This window comes from Marmota marmota, unplaced genomic scaffold (genome assembly GCF_001458135.2).
Source record: "Marmota marmota marmota unplaced genomic scaffold, marMar, whole genome shotgun sequence".
NCBI classification, from domain to species: domain Eukaryota; kingdom Metazoa; phylum Chordata; class Mammalia; order Rodentia; family Sciuridae; genus Marmota; species Marmota marmota.
Window position 1 is genome coordinate 23,118,896 of NW_025999977.1, and position 19,209 is coordinate 23,138,104.

The following is a 19,209-nucleotide window of genomic DNA, read 5'->3' on the forward strand; positions in this document are numbered from 1 at the left end:
TTTAAAAAAGAAATGAGGGGGCAGAGGGGCTGAGGCAGGAGGATCAAGAGTTCAAAGCCAGCCTCAGCAAAATTGAGGCACTAAGCAACTCAGTGAGACCTTGTTTCTAAATAAAATACAAAATAGGGCTGGGTATATGGCTCATTGGAATGCCCCTGATTTCAATCCCCAGTAACCTCCCCCCAGATTGATGCATATGTTATGATTAAAATAAGGTAAGAAAGATCATATATACAAAATAGGAAATGAACCAGAAATCTTGTACTGGCTATGCTGAGGTGCTGTGACTAAGAGTGGTTGTTTATTTCCTTTCTCTTCCACTGCCTTCATTATTTTTCTAAATATAATTTTTGAAAGCAAAAAATAAACAGTGTTTGGGGAAAAGTGCCGTTAAAATTGTCAACGGGAAAATGTTCTGTTTCTTAAATAAAAATAGTCTCACTTACTACTACGTAATTAGGACCCAGTCATTCATCTGATGTTTGCGAAGAAGATTCTTTACAATTACAATTTCTCATAGTTTATATAAAATAAAGGGCAAGATGCACTCATCTTTCCTGACAAATCTTACAATGTCAAATGAAAACTGGTTTCTTTTGTTTGATGTCAGAAATATTTCAAGGCGCTTCTGTGTTTCTTAAAACCTGACAGGTCTATGAAAAATAAGAAAGAGATTAGAAAAACAGGATTCTGTACAGACACAAATGACGGTTATGTGATTTGTCTATTTTGGTTCACATTTAATAGAAGGAATGCTCAAAGTGGGTATCGGACCTGTGGCATATACTGTGCATTACGACCAGCATTAGAAGAGATTGCAGGATCATTCCAGCTGTTTTTGCATTTAAGAAATTAGTTCAATTAAAAACTAAGAAGAGGGCTGGGGATATAGCTCAGTTGGTAGAGTGCTTGCCTGGCATTCATAAGGCCCTAGGTTCAATCCCCAGCACCACAAAAACAAACAACAACAACAAAAACTAAGCAGACAGTCTGAAATTCCACGGGGAGCAGAAAAATAACTAATAAACATGGTCTGACTGAATAAAGCAGAAAATTGGTTTCTGCTTGAATGGAATCTGGAAGTCAAGATGATTACAACAGTTTCCAGTATCAATCTTCTTAAAGATGAATTTCACTTGTAGGTAGTATTTTTGGAAAAATATAGCATTTCAAATAAAGCTACAGATATGCTAGAGTTTTCAGGAAAAGATATCTATCCTGGAAAATTTTCTTCTTAAAAAAATCTGTGCAACATTTGCAATGGCATTAACATCAGGAGAATGATATTTTACTGTCCAGATGTGAGTAAAACATCTCCTGAACTTCTTTCTTATAATAATATCTTTTTTAAAAAATATTTTTTAGTTGTAGATGGACACAATACCTTTATTTTATTTGTTTTATTTTTATGTGGGGCCAGGGGTCGAACCCAATGCCTCACACATGCTAGGCAAGCGCTGTATCACTGAGCCACAACCCCAGCCCTTATAATAGAATCTTGACTGGAAATTTAAAAAAATGAAATAGGACTCCCCCCCCCTTCATGGCAAATGACATAAACCCATTCAAAATTAGCTTAAGCAAAAAATCAAAAACATAAAGGTGGGGGTGGTATCTTAGTCTGTTTATCAGTTGCTGTAACTGAGCACCTCAGACTTAGAAAGTTATACAGAAAAGAGGTCTATTCTGCTCATGGTGGTGAAGGCTGGGAAGTTTGAGATTGGGTGGCACATATGATGGGGTCCTTGCTGACATGGACTGTGTTGTACTCGGGTGGCGCAAGGCATCATATGGTAAAAGCCTCCTATATCAGACGTCTCTTCCTCTTCTTAAAAAGCCACAGTCCCATTGGATTTTGGACCCCACCTTTATGGCCTCTATTAACCTTAATTACCTCCCAGAGGTCCCACCTCTAAGTACCATAGTCAGATCAAGTTTCTACCATCTTAATACCTCCCAATAGGGCAGAAATCTCAACATGAGTTTCAAAGGGGACAAACATTTAAACCATAGCATTTATTGGTGCTGTGGTGCAGCCCTTGGGTGTGTTTTATCTTCCTCCATCCTTTGGACATGACCTCTCCATGAGCTGGTAAGAGGGGATTCTAGCCTCCTTGCTCGGACACCTGTTTTCTTTCTGGGCAGGATGTTCCTGCTTATCACACACACCAAATTTTGGGGCTATCATTTTTTACCACCTCATAGAATAAATTCAGTTCTGTGGCTTCTTGTGCTTTAGACATATTATTTATGAATATTTTGGACCATAAATGTATTTCCAACCCTTTCTTCAGTGCGATCAGCCGAAAGCTATGCCCAGGATAAATGGGAATGAACTCTGTGGTCTTTCTAGGTTCCCGTTAGCATTAGGATTTTAAAGAAACACAACTTAGAACTGAGGACTGTTACTTGCAGCACCGAGCAGGAAGGCCAGTGACTGGCTAAGGTGATAAGTCACTGGTTCTAATCTTGCTGAGCCTCCGAGGCCTCCCACACCAGGCTGTCATGAGGAAGAGATGAGAGCAGGTGACTGAGCAACTCTGCCAGCTAGAGATGGCTGCAGCCATGGGCAGCCGGGAGCCTGTCTGCTGGAGCAGGCTGGAGAGGAGCCCGGAAGACAAGCACCTGCCTACAGATGCTTCACGATGACAAAGACTTGCAGAGACTGGAAATGCTTAGGGACATTGAAAAGTTTAACTCTGCAATAAAATTGTGGAAATCCTTTCTCAATTTACTACACATGTAAAAAGCAACTAAGTAACTGTTGAGAAAGTTGAATGTCAAGTCCCTCACTGCATTTTTCTGAGAGAAGCCTATGCAAACATCTGTTGACATATATCTGTGAATTGGTGCAAAGAGATTCTTCACCTGAGATATGGAATGTGTATATTTTCTGGAGAAAGATGATATTATAAAAATAGATTTAGCAATTCAAGTTGGTTACTGTGAAGTAACATTTAGGTCATATATCTTAGGATAAAAGTTTTGCTGTGTGACTTTTCCCCCATGTGTTTATATAAGCTCAAATTTTGCAGTATAATACGGTTATACCTCAGTATCCATTAAGGATTGATTTCAGGAACCCTTTGAATACCAAAAGCCATGGATGCTCAAGTCTCTTATATAAAACAGCAGAGTTTGCATATAACCTGTGTTCCTTCTCATGTATACTGCATATAATTTCTAGATTCTTTATAATATCTAATACAATATAAATGCTGTATAGATAGTTATTATGCTCTCTTTGTTTAGGGAATCATAATAAGAAAAAATCTAGAAAAAACCGCTTTAAAAAAAAACTGGGGATTTGAACCCAGGGGTGCTCTACCACTGAGCTACATTCCCAGCCTCTTTAGATTTCACCTTTTATTGGGGGGGGGTACTAGAGATTGAACTCAGGAGCACTCAACCACTGAGCCACATCCCCAACCTATTTTGTATTTTTTAAATTTAGAAACAGGATCTCACTGAGTTGCTTAGAGCCTCACCTTTGAACTCACGGTCCTATTATCTCAACCTCCTGAGCCACTGGGATTACAAATGTGCACTACCACGCCTGGCTAGATTTCACTTTGAGACAGGCAGTTTTGTTAAATTGCTGTTGCTGTCCTTGAACTTGCAATCCTCCTGCCTCAGCTTCAGTAGCTTCAGTGTACCGTCTTGCATGTAGCTGAGATCACATTAAACAACAACAACAACAACAACAAAAAATAAACATATTTTTGGTCCTTGGTTGGTTAAGTGCATGAATGAGGAACCTGTGGAAATAGGGCTAACTGGGATGATTAGAAGTCTCTTCTATTTTTTGATACTAGGGATTGATCTCAGGGGCACTCGACCACTGAGCCATATCCCTATTTTGTATTTTATTTAGAGATAGGGTCTCACTGAGTTGCTTAGTGCCTCGAATTTGCTGAGGGTTGGCTTTGAACTAGCCATCCTCCTGCCTCAGCCTCCCCGCTGAGGATTACAGGTGTGCACCACCGCACCGGGCAGAAGTCCCTTCTTGAGTAGTGCTTGCCCAGCATGTGATCCTCAGCATTGAATAAAAGTTTCTTCTTGAATATTGACAAGGGAGTACCACATCCCATCCCGTGACACTGGTCTCTGCCTGACTGACCTGTGGCCTTGCCCTCAGCTATCCTTCCCTCCCTGTCCATCAACCTCGTTCCTTTCTTCAAGGGGCAGCTCTCCAGCCCTTTCTACCGAGCCTTCTCCCTCTGTGGCCTCTTCTCACTGCAAACTGGATGCAAACTCATCCTAAGTCCTAGCTCATACCTCTCATATAACATTTAGTTATGTTCCACCAGCATTTGTTTTATTGTTGTTCTTTAATTTTTGTTCCTTTTACTGAAAATTTTGTTCTTGTGTTCACAATTAGATTTCAGGCACCCTGAAGGCAATGATCTTAGACCAAATGTTTTTCACCTCTGCCAGAACCCCTGGCATACATACCTGGCACTCAGCAGGTTTCAGTGAATGTTTGTGGGCTTGAGTATTAGGCTTTGTTGGACTGGGATTTGACATATTCAACCCAGCAGTAGTCCCTAACCCCCTGGGACACTCAGGGTTCAGAAGGTTGAATGGAGGAGAAGTCCCACTGTTAGCTTGCATACATATTAAGCTATCCCTGGACCACTAATCACTTGCTTTTTTTGGTCTTTCTGCTAATTAAATCAGAACAGGCCAGTGAGCGCTTACTATTTGACTTTTGTAATGCAGCACATTTGTCCAGCAGGGTTCAAATGAATAATGTTCCTCTCTTTAGGCTTGTTCTCAAGACCTTGTCCATTTTGTCCCCTGCTAACTTCCCTACCTCGGCTTCCTACACTAACCCTTCCGCCAGTCTTCTTGCCCTACAAAGTCTTCCTCATTTTTTTTTAAGAGAGAGAGAGAGAGAGAGAGAGAGAGAGAGAGAATTTTTTAATATTTATTTTTTAGTTTTCAGCGGACACAACTTCTTTGTTTGTATATGGTGCTGAGGATTGAACCCGGGCCTCACGCATGCCAGGCGAGCGTGCTACTGCTTGAGCCACATCCCCAGCCCTCTCATTTTTCTTTTAGTCTCAGCTCAGATGCAGTTCTCAAGGGGATTCTGGAGGACCAGGGATCAGATTAGTGTACCCTCTTTCATCCTACCATCCCTGTGTGTGACACTCCACATGCTTGTAATTATATATATACATATTTTGTAAGTATAAACCCATGAAAATAGGGAATGCATGCTCATCTTGTCCATTAGTTCTGCTGCTAGGAACAGAGGACCTTGATAATAACATTATCAACAATGTAGGAATTTATTTCTCTTCTGTAAACCCCCTGTAGTGGGCTGGTGTGGCGAGGCCATAGCACCCTTCTCCTCCGTGCTGCTGTGCTGAGCATAGCTTTTGTTCCTATGGCAGAGAGTGGAGGACGCAGGGCCAGCTGGCAGGAAGGAGGGTGGGGAGGGAGCACCGTGCATCTCCTTAAGGATGCTCCTTGGAATTGCACACACCTCTTCCACCTCCCTCCTCCCTCTGAAATGAGTCATGTGGCCACACCTGGATGCCAGGGAGGCTGGGAGATCGAAACTATTCTGGGAAGACATGGGCCCAGTTTAAAATTGTTCTGACACTAAGAAAAGGGCAGACTGATATCGGGAGACAATCATATGCCCAGCCTCCAGCCTACTACCCGGAACATCGTATGTCAGTTGGATGAAGAAATGAGCTGGACACTCATGTATTTGTTTGGCTGCTGTAACAGAGTCCCACAAATTGGGTATTCACACCAGTACAACAGAAATTTGTTGTCTCACAGTTCTGAAGGTCAGAAGTCCTAGATCAGTCCCTGCCGGGTTTCTGTTCTCACGACTAAAAGGCTCAGGGGTCACTCCAGTTAAACTGGGCTAACTGAGCTGCACGAAATAACCACACAAGAGACACAAATACCTTTTTCTTTGGGGTCGCTGTGACGGCTCCTCTGACCTTAAGGGTCCGCAGAAAGAGAGCGAGAGCACGTGCTGACCCCTTTTATTGAGGAGAAGCTATTCAAATGAGGCAAGGGGTCAGGTTTCAGGGGGGTGAGTCTATCTTCATGATGTCCACTGTCAGCAGGTTGACTGACACCTGGGTAGGCCACACCCAAGGGCACAGTAAGAGAAGGGGACACACACAAAGGTACTTCCATGGAAGATTCTATCCTAAACAGGGCAAGGGATTATATTACAAAGGAACAGGTGAACATAGCTTCACCCATGGGGCTGTAGCAAGACACACCCATGCACGAGACACCGACCCTCGCACTCAAGAAGGGTGCCACATTTCTGCGACTGAAAGCCTCAGCACCCAGCCGGGAAGTGTAACTCAGTCACGTGTAAGGTTGGCCTCCCACAAGTCCCCATTGGTTTCTTCTGGGTACAATGAGGGACAGTTTGCTCCATGTGTCTCTCCTAGCTTGTGGTCCTTTGCTGGAACATTTGTCATTCCTCAGTTTGTAGAACTCTCCTTTTGCTTTCATGTGGCTTTGTGTGTGTGTGTGTGTGTGTCTGTCTGTCTGTCTGTCTAAATTTTCCCTTTTAAAAAATGGGCACCAGCGGGGCTGCAGTTGTGGCTCAGTGGTAGAGCACTTGCCTCGCAAGTGTGAGGCACTGGGTTCAATCCTCAGCACCACATAAAAATAAAATAAATAAAGGTATTTAAAAAATGGGCACCAGCTGGGTACGGTGGTACACTTCTGTAATCCCAGTGCCTCACAAAGCTGAGGCAGGAGGATGGCAACTTCAAAGCCAGCCTCAGCAACTTAGCAAGACCCTGTCTCAAAATAAAATATAAAAAGGGCTGGGGATGTGTTTTACTGGTTAAGCACCTCTGGATTCAATCCCTGGCACAAAAACAAAAAAAAAAAAAAGGAAAAAAAAAAAGAAAGAAAGAAACTAGTAGTCAAATAGGACTTTCTCAAAGGGAAGACAATGACACTACCAGGTAGCAGTAGGGTTGAGCTGGAATTAGGCCCCAAAAGCAGAGGGATGGTCCCATGACACCTTTCCTGAAGTTTCCCTTGGCGTCAAGTCCTGGGACTTTAATTGGGTGGCTATTCTGTTCTCCTCTGAGAGGTTTGGCTTTGGAAAATCCCGAGTTGCCACAGCAAAGCCCTGACAAAAGCAAGGTGTAGGGAACGGGCCATGGGATTGTGTGAGAGGTGCCGAGGGCTTAGCTGAACCCGGAGGCCTCCCTTCCCATGCACATCACACGGTGTGGGACTAAAGCCCGGATCACCCTCAGTGATCCCTGGTACACCAGGGAGCAGAGTGCTCAACTTCAAAACAGACCTACTACAAATGTCCTCCTTGTTTTAAACACCCTCCCATTGAACTGGGTCCAGAAAAGATACATCCCAAGCCTCTGCCCAGTTACAACGCCCTCAGGTGGGGTTGCAGCCAGGACCCTGCCAGAGCTGCTTCCTGGCTATTGCAGGACCCTCGAGTGACCAGTCTCAGAGCCGTCAAGGCTCTGCCGCAGCATTCCTGTGGCTTTTGAAATATGTACTTGGGTCTGGACCCACTTCCCTAATGTTTCCCTCTTAAGGATTCCATCTGCCGCAAGTGGCAGTAATTTCTTTCTGTTCCATGACCCAGTTCCTTTGAATCAGGTGACCCAGCCCATGCAGGGCAGCTGCTGGATGGCATGGGACCTCATCAGTGCTTCATTGCACTTGACACTCAGACTTCTAAGGGACCCGTGATCTGGAAAGCTCAGAAAGAAAGCCACTTTAGGCTTGGGAGCAGGGGCAGGGCAGTCGTAGGTGTGGAACTGATGGTGCACACAGCGGCATCTTTAGCCAGCTACCTATCCAGCTCAGAGCTGCGCTATTACAGTCAGAGGTTGCACAACTGGATTCCCGGGGCTTGTGCTTCCTCGTGTTTATGATTTCTTCAATGTTGGTGCAGAGTGCACACCAGAGAACCTCACCTCGATAGGGACCTTTGTCACATGTATGCATAGTTTGAAAACATTACCCCTTTCATCTCTCTGTCATGAGGTATAAAACAAGGAGGTGCATCTGTCCCTTGATTTATTAGGCTTGTGCGTGTCTGTTAATAACATATTCCATTCATGGTAGAATAATTGAGAGTGGCAGTCCTAATTACATTTCTGTGCCACCAGCTAGAGCAAACAGGAAATCCTGGCTCTTAAATCTTGCAGGAGGTCTGCAGTCCAGTGTTTGTTCTGCTACCCCCCAGCCCCCAGGGCTCATCTGTGACCAGCTTCAGTTACCAGAAGGATGGTACACAATATATGGCTCTGTTCTAACCTTACTGTTGGCTTTATCTTTGTTTTTTTTTTAATTCCTTATTTTTATTTACCCAATTTCCATATTCCCTTTTTTTACCTTAAGTATTTTTTCATTTTTTCAAGAACACTCATATTCATTGCACAAAAATTTTTAAATGTAGATAGATAAGAAAGTTGGGCGTGTTGATGCACGCCTGTAATCCCAGCAGCTTGAGGCTGAGAAAGGAGGATCGTGAGTTCAAAGTCAGCCTCAGCAAAAGTGAGGCACTAAGTAACTCAGTGAGACCCTGTCTCTAAATAAAATACAAAATAGGGCTGGGGATGTGGCTCAGTGGTTGAGTGCCCCTGAGTTCAATCCCGGTATCTATCCCTCACCCCCTGCCCCAAAAGGCAGATAAGCAGAAAATTTTTTTTATTCCTTTTTAACTTAACATGCCATCACCTGGAGAAAGCTACCATCCATGTATAAGTCATTTAAAAATTTTAAAAAATATTTTTTAGTTATACATGGACACAATATCTTTATTTTGTTTATTTATTTTTATGCGGTGGTAAGGATCGAACCCAGTGCCTCACATGTGTGAGGCAAGCACTCTGCCACTCAGCCACAACCCAAGCCATGAAATTTTTTTTTAATATTTAATTTTTAGGTGTAGTTGGACACAATGCCTTTATTTTATTTACTTATTTTTATATGGTGCTGAGGATCGAACCCAGGCCTCGCACTTGCTAGGCAAGCGCTCTACCACTAAGCTACAACCCCAGCCCCTGAAATATTTTTATAAACACATTTTAAGGTTACATTTTTCACTTAATGATATTTGGGAATCCTTTTATGCCTATAAAGTTTCATCAACACTGGACAGCTGGATGGAAGAATCAATCTGTTTAACCAGGCACCCATCACTGGTCATTTAGTTTATTTCTAAACTTTTAAAGTAATGTTACACTGAATGTCTTGGTGGGTGCATATTTGTAAACATTTCTCAATTATTTCTTAGGATGAATGTCTAAAAGTGGAATAGCTGGGTCAAAATAATAAATATACATTGTTTTAAACTTTATATTGTGAAAACTTTAAAAACACTTACATAGCTAGGCATGGTGGCGCAGGCCTGTAATCCCAGCAGCTTGGGAGGCTGAGGCAGGAGGATGGCAAGTTCAAAGCCAGCCTCAGCAACTTAGCAAGGCCCTAAGCAACTTAGTGAGACTCTGTCTCAAAATTAAAAATAAAAATAGGCTGGAGATGTGACTCAGTGGTCAGGTACTCCTGTGTTCAATCCCTGCTACCATAAACAAACAAATAAATATATATATAATAGTATAGAGCACTATGTTACAGCTTCATGTGCTGTAACACATGAAGGTCAATGGTCAACCCCTGGCCATTTTTTAACCCATCTGTTCTCCCACCTGTTCCCCCCCCCCCAATTCCTGCATTATTTAGAAACAGATCCAAGACATCATGCCAGAAGGGCTCATTTCTGGGGTTTGTGGGGTCCCACCCCTAAGGCAGTGAACTCTGGCTACTTGAAAATGGGAGAGGAAAAAGTGAATTACTGGGGAAAAGGAAAAGGTTGTCACCACGTCAGCAGTGTGTGTTTTTGGGTGGTCCCTCTCCTCTTCCCTCCCCTGTCCTCTCCCTGCCATTTGCAGTCCCCACCCTCCTTTATCTAGGCTCAGGACTCATAATTTTTCTCCTGGACCCTGCAGCACCCTGGTGATCGCTCCTTCCTTCTTTGCCTCCCTCCCTCTGCATGGGCAAGTTCATTTTTAAACCATTTCACATCTTTCCAGATTGCACTACAGAAAAGGTTGATTGGATTTATACTCCGCCAGCATCTGTAGCCGGGCCTGAGCTTGTTGTTAAATCTTTGGGTTCCTTCCTCCCCTGCTTCCTTCTCTCTCCCTCCCTCCCCTGCATCTCTTCCTTCCTTTATCTTTCTCTCCTTTCTTTCTTAGCCTTTGTTCTAGATGCTGTCTTCCAAAAAGAGAATGTCACTGTCCTAATTAGACCTTACTTGGTGATTAAGGTGGTGGAAGCCCTCTTCCCCGCAGCGCGCTCATTGAACATCTGTGTTTTGTCTCTGTGAGTTGCCTTACGCTGATTTTTCTATTGGAGTGTTTGTCTTTTTAGTTGTGTTCATTCATTTATGTTAATCTCACAGCTTATTTCAGTGAATTGCTGTGAATACTTTTTAGGACTCATAAAACAGATATTGCATTTATATGAAGGAATAAGTGTGCTTTATGAAGCAAACGGCTCAGAGCAGCAAGCGTGGCGGGAGGCGCAGGGATGGGAACAGGGGCCTGTGTGTGGGAAGGTGGTTCCCCTGACAGGGCCAAAGGGATAAGGTCACTTTGTCTTCTCCAGCCCTCACATTATGCATGAGGCAGCTAAGGAGGGCTCTCAGGTGTTATTCCCACTTCCCATTTTCCAGGTCATACCTCAGTGTGATCTCTCAAGTCCAAATCTGGGAATTTTTTTTAAAACCGTATCATATGAACTCATGTATTTATTTGTAAAAGGCTTGAGATTTTATATAAGATATATTATATATATATATATATATATATATATATATATATATATTATATAATATATAACATGTAAGGTATATATTATATATTTTTATTTATTACATATATATAAAATATATCAAGCATTAGTAATAGTAAAACTTTCTTATTTTTTATTTTTATTTTTTTATGTCCTCCAGCGCGAAGGCCCAGGACCAGGTCACTATAATGTAAAAATACCTTCACCAAGTTCCATTACTTCTTGTTTTCAATCCAGAGTACCCCGGTTCAAGCCCAGCTATTCAGTGAGTATTCTAAAAGACAGACATCCCCAGAGGTGTGGCTGGGGGGGGTGTCTTAAGATTCCCTGGGTGTAGAAGGTGGGGGACAGGGAGTACAATCACCTACAGTCTTGAGTGTGGCCTGTCAGGCAGGAAGGAGCATGGAGCTCCAGCATCTGCAAGCCTCAGCCAGCCTCAGACCCAGGGTGACTCTAGGCCCGAAGACTGTAGCTGAATTATGGGTTGGTTGAAAATAGCCAGCATGGTCGTCAGCCACTGGTGCTGTGACCTGGATGCTTTGAGAGGGCACTGTTAATGGACTGCAGTGAGCAGTGTTCATGGCCACCTCCAGCCATCCAGAACTGATGGTCTCTGTGGGTGGCTTCCTGGAGCTCAAGGAAGCAAAACGTTGAAGCAGAAACATTGCCGAACCAAAAGGGGACCTTTAAGACATGAGCCATCATCTTGCTCCAAGGACTCACAGAAAGGAAGAAGCCCGATTCTGTGGAGAAAGCAGATTCTGGGGATGTGCAGGGTCTCCAAGGCCCCAAGAAGACCAAGAATGATTACAAAAACATTATCAACTGTGGCTTTTAAAAATATTTTTTGATGCCAAGAGACCATTTTAATTCCCATGGTCTTATTGCCGCTCAGCCTGAGCCCCAGTTTGAAAGTTTGTAGACTCATTTGAGATGACTGGAGAGACAGAAATATAAATTCTGCTTATAAGAGAGGAGCTTCTCTAAAGGTTCAAGGGGATGGGGAGAAGCTGGGGCACTGGGTAGGATGGGCTGCACTGCAGCTGGCTGGACTGCAGTGTGACCTTTCTTTGGAGGTGTACTGGGGAGGCCCAACCAATAAAATCGCAGGGTGACTCACAACAGGGGTCTGGAGGATCCTACCACCTTAGTGACATCACCATGATCCCCAAACAGATGTTTGTCAGGGCCCATAGGACTGAGCATTCTCAGGAAGACTTGAGTCATGCTAACCAAACTCCCAGGAAACTGAGCAACACACCATCATGTGTAGCATTAATTTTGAAGCATCTACCCAGAGGGCCTGCTGTGCTCCCTTACAGGAAATATTCATGGAAGCCAAGGACCACAGAATTTCACTGGTGACAGTGAAATGAGGGCACGGGGTGTCAAGCTGGGTGTTTTCAGGGTGGATGAGCCACAACTGGCAGCCTCCTGTAGGGTGGCTGCTGGCACAGGCCTGCTGACCCTCCGGTTCTGTGGCCTGGCCGCCCAGGACTCCACGCACATGTTGCATCCTCATTAATCGCACTAATAAAGGCTTCCGCTTCCTTTGACGTGTGGCCAAGACTTGATTAGATTTCCAGGCTGCTGCTCTGCTCTTGGCAAGGAAACACGCTGTCATTGAGAGCGGCTTCTGTAGGCAGCTGATCTCATCCTCTGGGGCTGACCAGGCTGACCGCTCCATTCCCCTCTCAGGCAAACACTGTCTGTACCTTCACTGTCTCCTGAAGGGACAGCCAACTGTGAGGAAGGATGGAAATGACCAGTAGGTGGTAATAGAGAATGGGGGGCGGTGAGCGTGGGAGGCTTGTTACAGGCCCTGCCAAGTACGGACTGTTTTGAAGGGACTCCAGTGAGCCCTATCCCCTCCTGTCGGCAAGCACTGTGCCCTGATTGATGGCCCAGGGTCACACTGAGCCAGTGGAGGTAGGACTGGGACTCAAACCCAGGCCTGTTGGACTCTGAAACGCTTGTCCTCAATCATTATGCCGTTTCTTCAAAATGGGAACCTGATGGTTACAAACAAGAGCTCGTGGATCCCTTGGGAACACTTTGGGCCCTGGGGCCACAGACCCCACTTGACAAACACCTAGCGTTTTCACACTGGGTTAGTGATAGAAACTCAGCCATATTTGGGAGGTAGTCTGGGCTCTGGAATTAGACCATCCAGATTCAGAATCAGGTCTCTCCAGCCACTTGTTTCTAGATGGAGGTCACTGGAGCAGGGCAGGTGACATTCCCTGGGACAGGAGCTGTGCAGGTGGAGGGCCTTGAGGTATGGTGGGGTGTGACCCTGCTTCCCTAGCAGGTTCCCGTGGGCCCTGGATGGTCCTGCCCTTGTCTCCGCCCCTCTCCAGCCACATGGTGATGCTGACAGGAGCCGCCTCAGCTCCGAGGGCACCTACGCTCCAATTCAAAAACCCCGCAGGCCTCAGTCCAGGCTGGTATGGTCCTGTGGCCCTGCACAGGGGACTCATCCACCATCCACATCCAACCCAGCAGCCAGGTTTTGGTGTCACTGCCTCATCAGTCTTATTTTCTTTTCTGGTTTCAGAAAACCCCAGGCCCAGGAGCCTATGTATCTTCCAGACAGTTCCCTAAGCAGAACCCAACCATAGCCAAGATGGGCCGAGAACACAGCCTTTTCTTCAATAACACGATTGGCTATTAAAATAAAGTGATATTGGTGCCAAACCACTTTGAGTTTTGTTTTTTTTTTTTGTTTTTTTTAGCAAGTTCTTGGTGTTTAGGGAAACGTGCTTTGCCTGTTCGGTAGAGGGCCTTGGCCTCGGGACATGAGGAATCGCCATCTTTCCTGTTTGTCTTTGATAGTTGCAGCTTAATTATTAACTCACTTCTCAAAAGGGGCCTGGTGTGAAAAATTTATCCTGTGCTGCTCTACCTATTACCCAAGAGCATGTCCCCAGAGACTGGGCACCAGGATGCTCTTGCAGTCACCCAGACGCCCCACATATCCAGGCTGTGTGGCCTTGGTCCTTCTACCGTAACAGCATTAATGTTGAAAGACCTCCAGGTCCCCTTGATGACTTCCCTGAATCATTGGCATTCAACCAAGGCCACAGGACTCCAAAAGGTGGCACTTTCTCTTTGTCAACTCCCTGAAAAGAACAATATTGATTCCACTTGATGAATACAGTCAGGCGTCAACTAACTCTGTTCAATGATGGGCTACGCATGTAACTGTGGTCCCTGCAGCATGGAACAGAAAAATTCCTATTGCCTAATAACATTGTAGTATAAGACGTCACTCACGTGTTCGTGGTGACACTGGTGTAAGCAAACCTAAGGCACATGCAACTATACACAGTGTGTAACACTTGATAACAAAAATAAACAACTGTGAAACTGGTTAATATATTTACTGTACATTTTTTCTCTCTCTCTTACCATTACCTGGGATATTTATTAGACTTTTTTTTTGTTGTTGTTCTGGGAACAAAACGGAGGACCTTCGACATGCTAAACCTACACTCTACCACTGAGCTATACCCCAGCCCATTTTTATTGTTATTTTAGAGTGTGTCACTTCTACTTAGAAAAAACAAGTCTGTGGCTAAACAGGTTCTGTGTTCACGCCATCGGTTCTGGCCAGGAGCTACAGATAGTACAGATGTGGCTGCAGGCGCCCAGTTGTGTGTGTATGTGGGGCATCACTGGGGTGGAGGGAAGTTTCCCATTGTCCTAGGAGAATGAGGACCCTTTTGGAGTAAGAAGAGCAGGGCGATGTGACCAGCCTGCAGGAAGGGATTTGGGAGGCCAGCAGGGATTTCACCCGGAGGAACCTCTGGGGAATATTCTGCAGGGCCGTCTGGGCTACCCTGAGTTCTGTGCCCCCCTGGGGTGTTCACTAGGCTCTGCCTTGGCCTCCCTGATGGTGGGCCGGGTTTCCTTTCTGGGGCTGCGGTGCCTGGCCTCAGACCTGTCTTGCTTTTACCCTGCTTTGCTCTTCAGGATGAGGTGACAGAGACTCTGCCCCAGGGGTTAGCACAGGAGCTCCTGAGAGCTGGTGGCAAAAACAGGTTTTACTTTTCCTCTTTGAAATATTCTAATATTTTTATTAAACCGTATTTCATTCAGTTTGGGAAAGACTTTTCCAGAAAGACCAGAGGGACCGAATGACTCTTCCCCTCCTTGAGTCCAAACCTGGGACAATAATTCCAGGATAGAAGACAGGACAGACCAGGGTTGACACTGAACTTCAGCTCTGAGGTTGGAACTCGTAACACCTAGCGGCTAGGGCTTCTGTGCGAATCAGATGACATGCCCGAGAGGACTTGGCAAAGCCATAGAGTGCCACAGGTGAAAGGGGACGATGGTGTTTATGGCCTCCCCCCCCCGCCCCCCATCTTAGGTCCCTGAGGGACTCCCTCAGGACCTCACAGCCTTCTCTGCCTTCCTCCCGTTAGCTTCCGTGATGCTGGCTTCTCTAGGTCCCTACCCTGGTTCCCCTGGGCATCCCTCTGCCCCTCTACCCCCACCCCACTTTTCCAACTGCTCTCTCAATTTGGCTCCAACCAAAGGGAATGCTTCTTCTCTGCTACAGATACTTTGTGTTGTTTCCCTGTGAAGTTTCCTCCCCATTAAGTCAGAGCATATCAGAAGTCACCGGGGACAGCTTGTCCTCCTCCTCCTCCCTTCCTCTGCTTTCCATCCTTCCCCACTCCCACCTCCTCACTCTCTCTGGGCCTAGAGGGTCACCTTCCAGTCCTGGAGAGAGGCAGGCACAGGCTTTGAGGCTGAGGACCTCGGGTTGCTTAGGTGACCTGCCCCGTGTCTAGCATCACCTCTAATGTGCTTGATGTCCCCTAAGGCACAGAGCTGCCTGGTGTCCTGGCCTAGGACTACTTTGAAAACCCTATTATCTTGAAAGAAAAAAGAAAAAAAAAGTTCCAAACCTACAAGTTCAGAATCAGTGGTTCCTTTTTCTTACTTTTTTATTGTGATAAAATACAAATACTATGAGTGTGCAGTTGTGACCATTTTAAAGTATACAGTCCAGTGGTGTTAGATGCAACGATCACAGCTCTTTTCCTCTTGCAAAACTGAAACTCTGCACCCATTAAACAACAGCTCCTCCATCTCTGGCAAGTATCATCCTGCTCCCCGTCTCCATGATTTGGACTCCTCTAAGTACCCGGTGTAAGTGGAAGCAGACGGTATTTGTCTTTTGGTGAGTGGCGTATTTCATTTAGCACTGTCCTCGAGATCTGCCGTGCTACAGCATGCGTTTGAACTTCCTTCCTTTCTGAGGGTGAATAAATACCCCATTGTATGTTTCCACTGCATTTGGCTTCATCCAAGGATCTCACGATGGAGACGTTGGGTGGCATCTGTGTTTTAGCTACTGTGAACAATACTTCTGTGGCTGTATGTGTCCAAATGTCTCTCCAGGACCCTGCTTTCAGTTCTTTTGGACATATAGCCTATAGAATTGCAGGATCATGGGGTGGCTCTGTTTTTCATTTAAAAAAAATTATTTGTTCTTTTTAGAAATACATGACAGTAGAGTCATTTTGACATATTGTACATACATGGAGTACAACTTCCCATTCTTGTGGTTGTACACGATGTAGAGTTACATTGGTGGTGTATTCATATATGAACCCAGGAAAGTTATGTCCGGTTCATTCTACTGTCTTTCCTATTCTCAACCCCTCTCCCTTCCCTTCATTCCCCTTTGTCTAATCCAATGAAATTCTATTCTTGCCTCCCCTCTTCTTATTGTATGTTAGCATCCACATATCAGAGAGAACATTCGGCCCTTGGGTTTTTGAGATTGGTTTATTTCACTTAACATGATAGTCTCCAATTCCATCCCTTTACTGGCAAATGCCATAATTTCATTCTTCTTTAAGGCTGAGTAATATCCCACTGTGTATACATACCACATTTTCTTTATCCATTCATCTGTTGAAGGGTAACTAGGTTGGTTCCATAGCATAGCTACTGTGAGTTGAGCTGCTATAAACATTGATGTGGTCGCATCACTATAGTATGCTGATTTTAAGTCCTATGGGTATAAACCAAGGTTTGTGGGATGAAATGGTGGTTCCATTCCAAGTTTTCTGAGGAATCTCCAGACTGCTTTCCAGAATGGTCTGGTTTTGATTTTTTTGAGAAACCACCACACTGTTTTCCCACCAACGGCACCCAGGGGCCCCAGTCTCTCCACTGCTTGCCAACACCACTTCTGTTTTCTGGGCAGGAGCTGTCATAATGGGTGAAAGGTGGTGCCTTATAGTTTGGATTTGTGTTTCCCGGATAGTTAGTGATGCTAAGAACCTTTTCATGCACTTTTTGGCCCAATGAAACAGACTGTGAGGGCGAAACAAACACTGTGAAGAGCGTCTGTTCAAGTCCTTTGCCTGTTTTTTAATCCAGTGGTATTTATTATTGTTGTTGATTTCTAGTTCTCAATATATTCTGGATATTAATTTCTCATCAGACATAAGGTTTTTGTATTTTCTCTGATTCTGTGGGCTGCCTTTTTAAAATTTTTCTTTTTCTTTTCTTTTTAGTTGTCAATGGACTTTTGTTTATTTGTATGTGGTGCTGAGAATGGAGCCCAGTGCCTCGCACCTGCTAGGCAAGCACCCACCACTGAGCCTCAACCCCAGCCCCTGGGCTGTCTTTTTTTTACTGTGGACAGCATCTTCTGCTGCATACAATTTTAAAATATTCATGAAGTCCAGTTTCTTTATTTTTCTTTTGTTGCTGGTGCCTTTGTTATCACACCCAAGAAATCACTGCCAACTCAAATGTCCTAAAGCTTCGGGCCTATGTTTCTTCTAAGGGTTTTATTATTTTAGAGCTTACATTGAAGTCTTTGACCCACATTGAGTTGATTTTGTTTATACTAGGAATTGAACCCAGGGGTGCTTTACCACTGAGATATATCCCTAGTCCTTTAAAAAAATTTTTTTTTTTTTTTAAGACAGGGTCTTGCTAAGTTGCTGAGGCTGCCCTTGAACTTGCATCCTCCTGCCTCAGCCTTCTTAGTGGTTGGGATTAAATTAGGATTAAGTAGTTGGACCCACAGCAGGCTGCTGGAGTGGGAGAGGTCATCAGGACAGAATGGAGCTCTAGAGCGCCTGTCACCTTGCTGCCTTTGAAAGTGGGCAGTCGATTCTCTGGATTTGGAAGCTCTGCCTTGCTGAAATTCACCTGTTCTTCACTCTCTCTTTCTATTGTTTTTGTGGTACTGGGGATTGAACCTAGAGACTCACGTATGCTAGGCTAGCCACTACCGGGCCCATGCTGGTACCAGGTTCCCTCTGCTACTCCCACCTTTTCTGAAATAGGGTCTTGCTAAATTGCTCAGGCTGACCTTAAACTTTCAATCCTCCAGCCTCAGCCTCTGGAATAGCTGGGATTATAGGCATGTGCCAGACTGGTCATTTCTTTTTTTATTTTTGGTACTAGGGATTGAGCACAGAGGTGCTTTAACACTGAGCCACATCTCCAGCCCTTTTTACTTTTTGAGACAGGGACTCATTAAGTTGCTTAGATCCCTACTAAATTGCTAAGGCTAGTCTCAGACTTGCAATCCTCCTGTCTTCGCCTTCCAAGCTGCTGGGATGACAGGTGTGCTCAACCATGCCCAGCTACCTTGGCCATTTTTGCTTTTATCTTGCAGCTCCATCTAATTGGCTGTTCTCTCTGGCCCTCAGCTTGGGCTGCTTTTTGCCCTCTGTTCTCAGCCCCAGCTCTCTGTCTGTCTCACCATCACACTGGGAGGCAAGACCTCTGCAGCCTCTGGCAATGTCCACGCTATGAAAAGCAGAGAGAAGGAAGAACTCTCCAGAATAAAGGAGACTAGAGAGATACGGCAACTAAATGGAATGTGGGACCCTGGTCGCAGGAAACTGGTGCTACAAACGTTAGTGACAAAGTTGGAGGGGTGGGTGGAAGATCAGCTGAGAGCGCTGTGTCAAGGTTACAGTCCCCGTCTGCTGACAGTGCTGTGGTTGGGAAACAGAACAACTTTAGTTCTTGGTGAAAAGCTACTGAAGGCCAGGCTCGGCGGCACGCCCCTACAATCCCAGCTGGGGGTGGGGGGCGGGCTGAGGCAGGAGGATCATAAGTTTGAGGCCAGCCTTGGCAACTTAGCCAAAATAAAAAGGACTCGGATGGCAGCTCAGTGGTAGAATGTGTGAGATCCTGAATTAGATCCCCAGCACTCCAGAGAAAAAAAGAAAGAAATCCATAATGACTTACTTAACTTCTTGCCAAATTCCAAAGTCATAGTTAAGAGAGGAAGAGAGAGAGATGGAGACTGAGCTAGAACAATAGCAAACAAGGACAGTCCCCTCAACCCCTGTAAGGACGCCCCTGCATAGGGTACCGCACTGT

At 45.0% G+C, this 19,209-nt stretch overlaps 1 protein-coding gene across 3 annotated transcripts in view; it reads left to right on the forward strand.

Annotated features, from left to right (window-relative positions):
• The window catches only part of Stpg4 (sperm-tail PG-rich repeat containing 4), a 44,344-nt gene extending 30,144 nt beyond the window's left edge, over positions 1 to 14,200 (forward strand). For all 3 annotated transcript variants that reach the window (XM_015479474.2, XM_048804425.1, XM_048804424.1), the window contains 2 exons: positions 10,994 to 11,098; positions 13,391 to 14,200. In XM_015479474.2, the coding sequence (XP_015334960.2) occupies positions 10,994 to 11,098; positions 13,391 to 13,507 (222 nt within the window). In that variant the 3' untranslated portion in view covers positions 13,508 to 14,200. The remainder of the gene's footprint in view (positions 1 to 10,993; positions 11,099 to 13,390) is intronic.
• Positions 14,201 to 19,209: the final 5,009 nt, after the last annotated feature.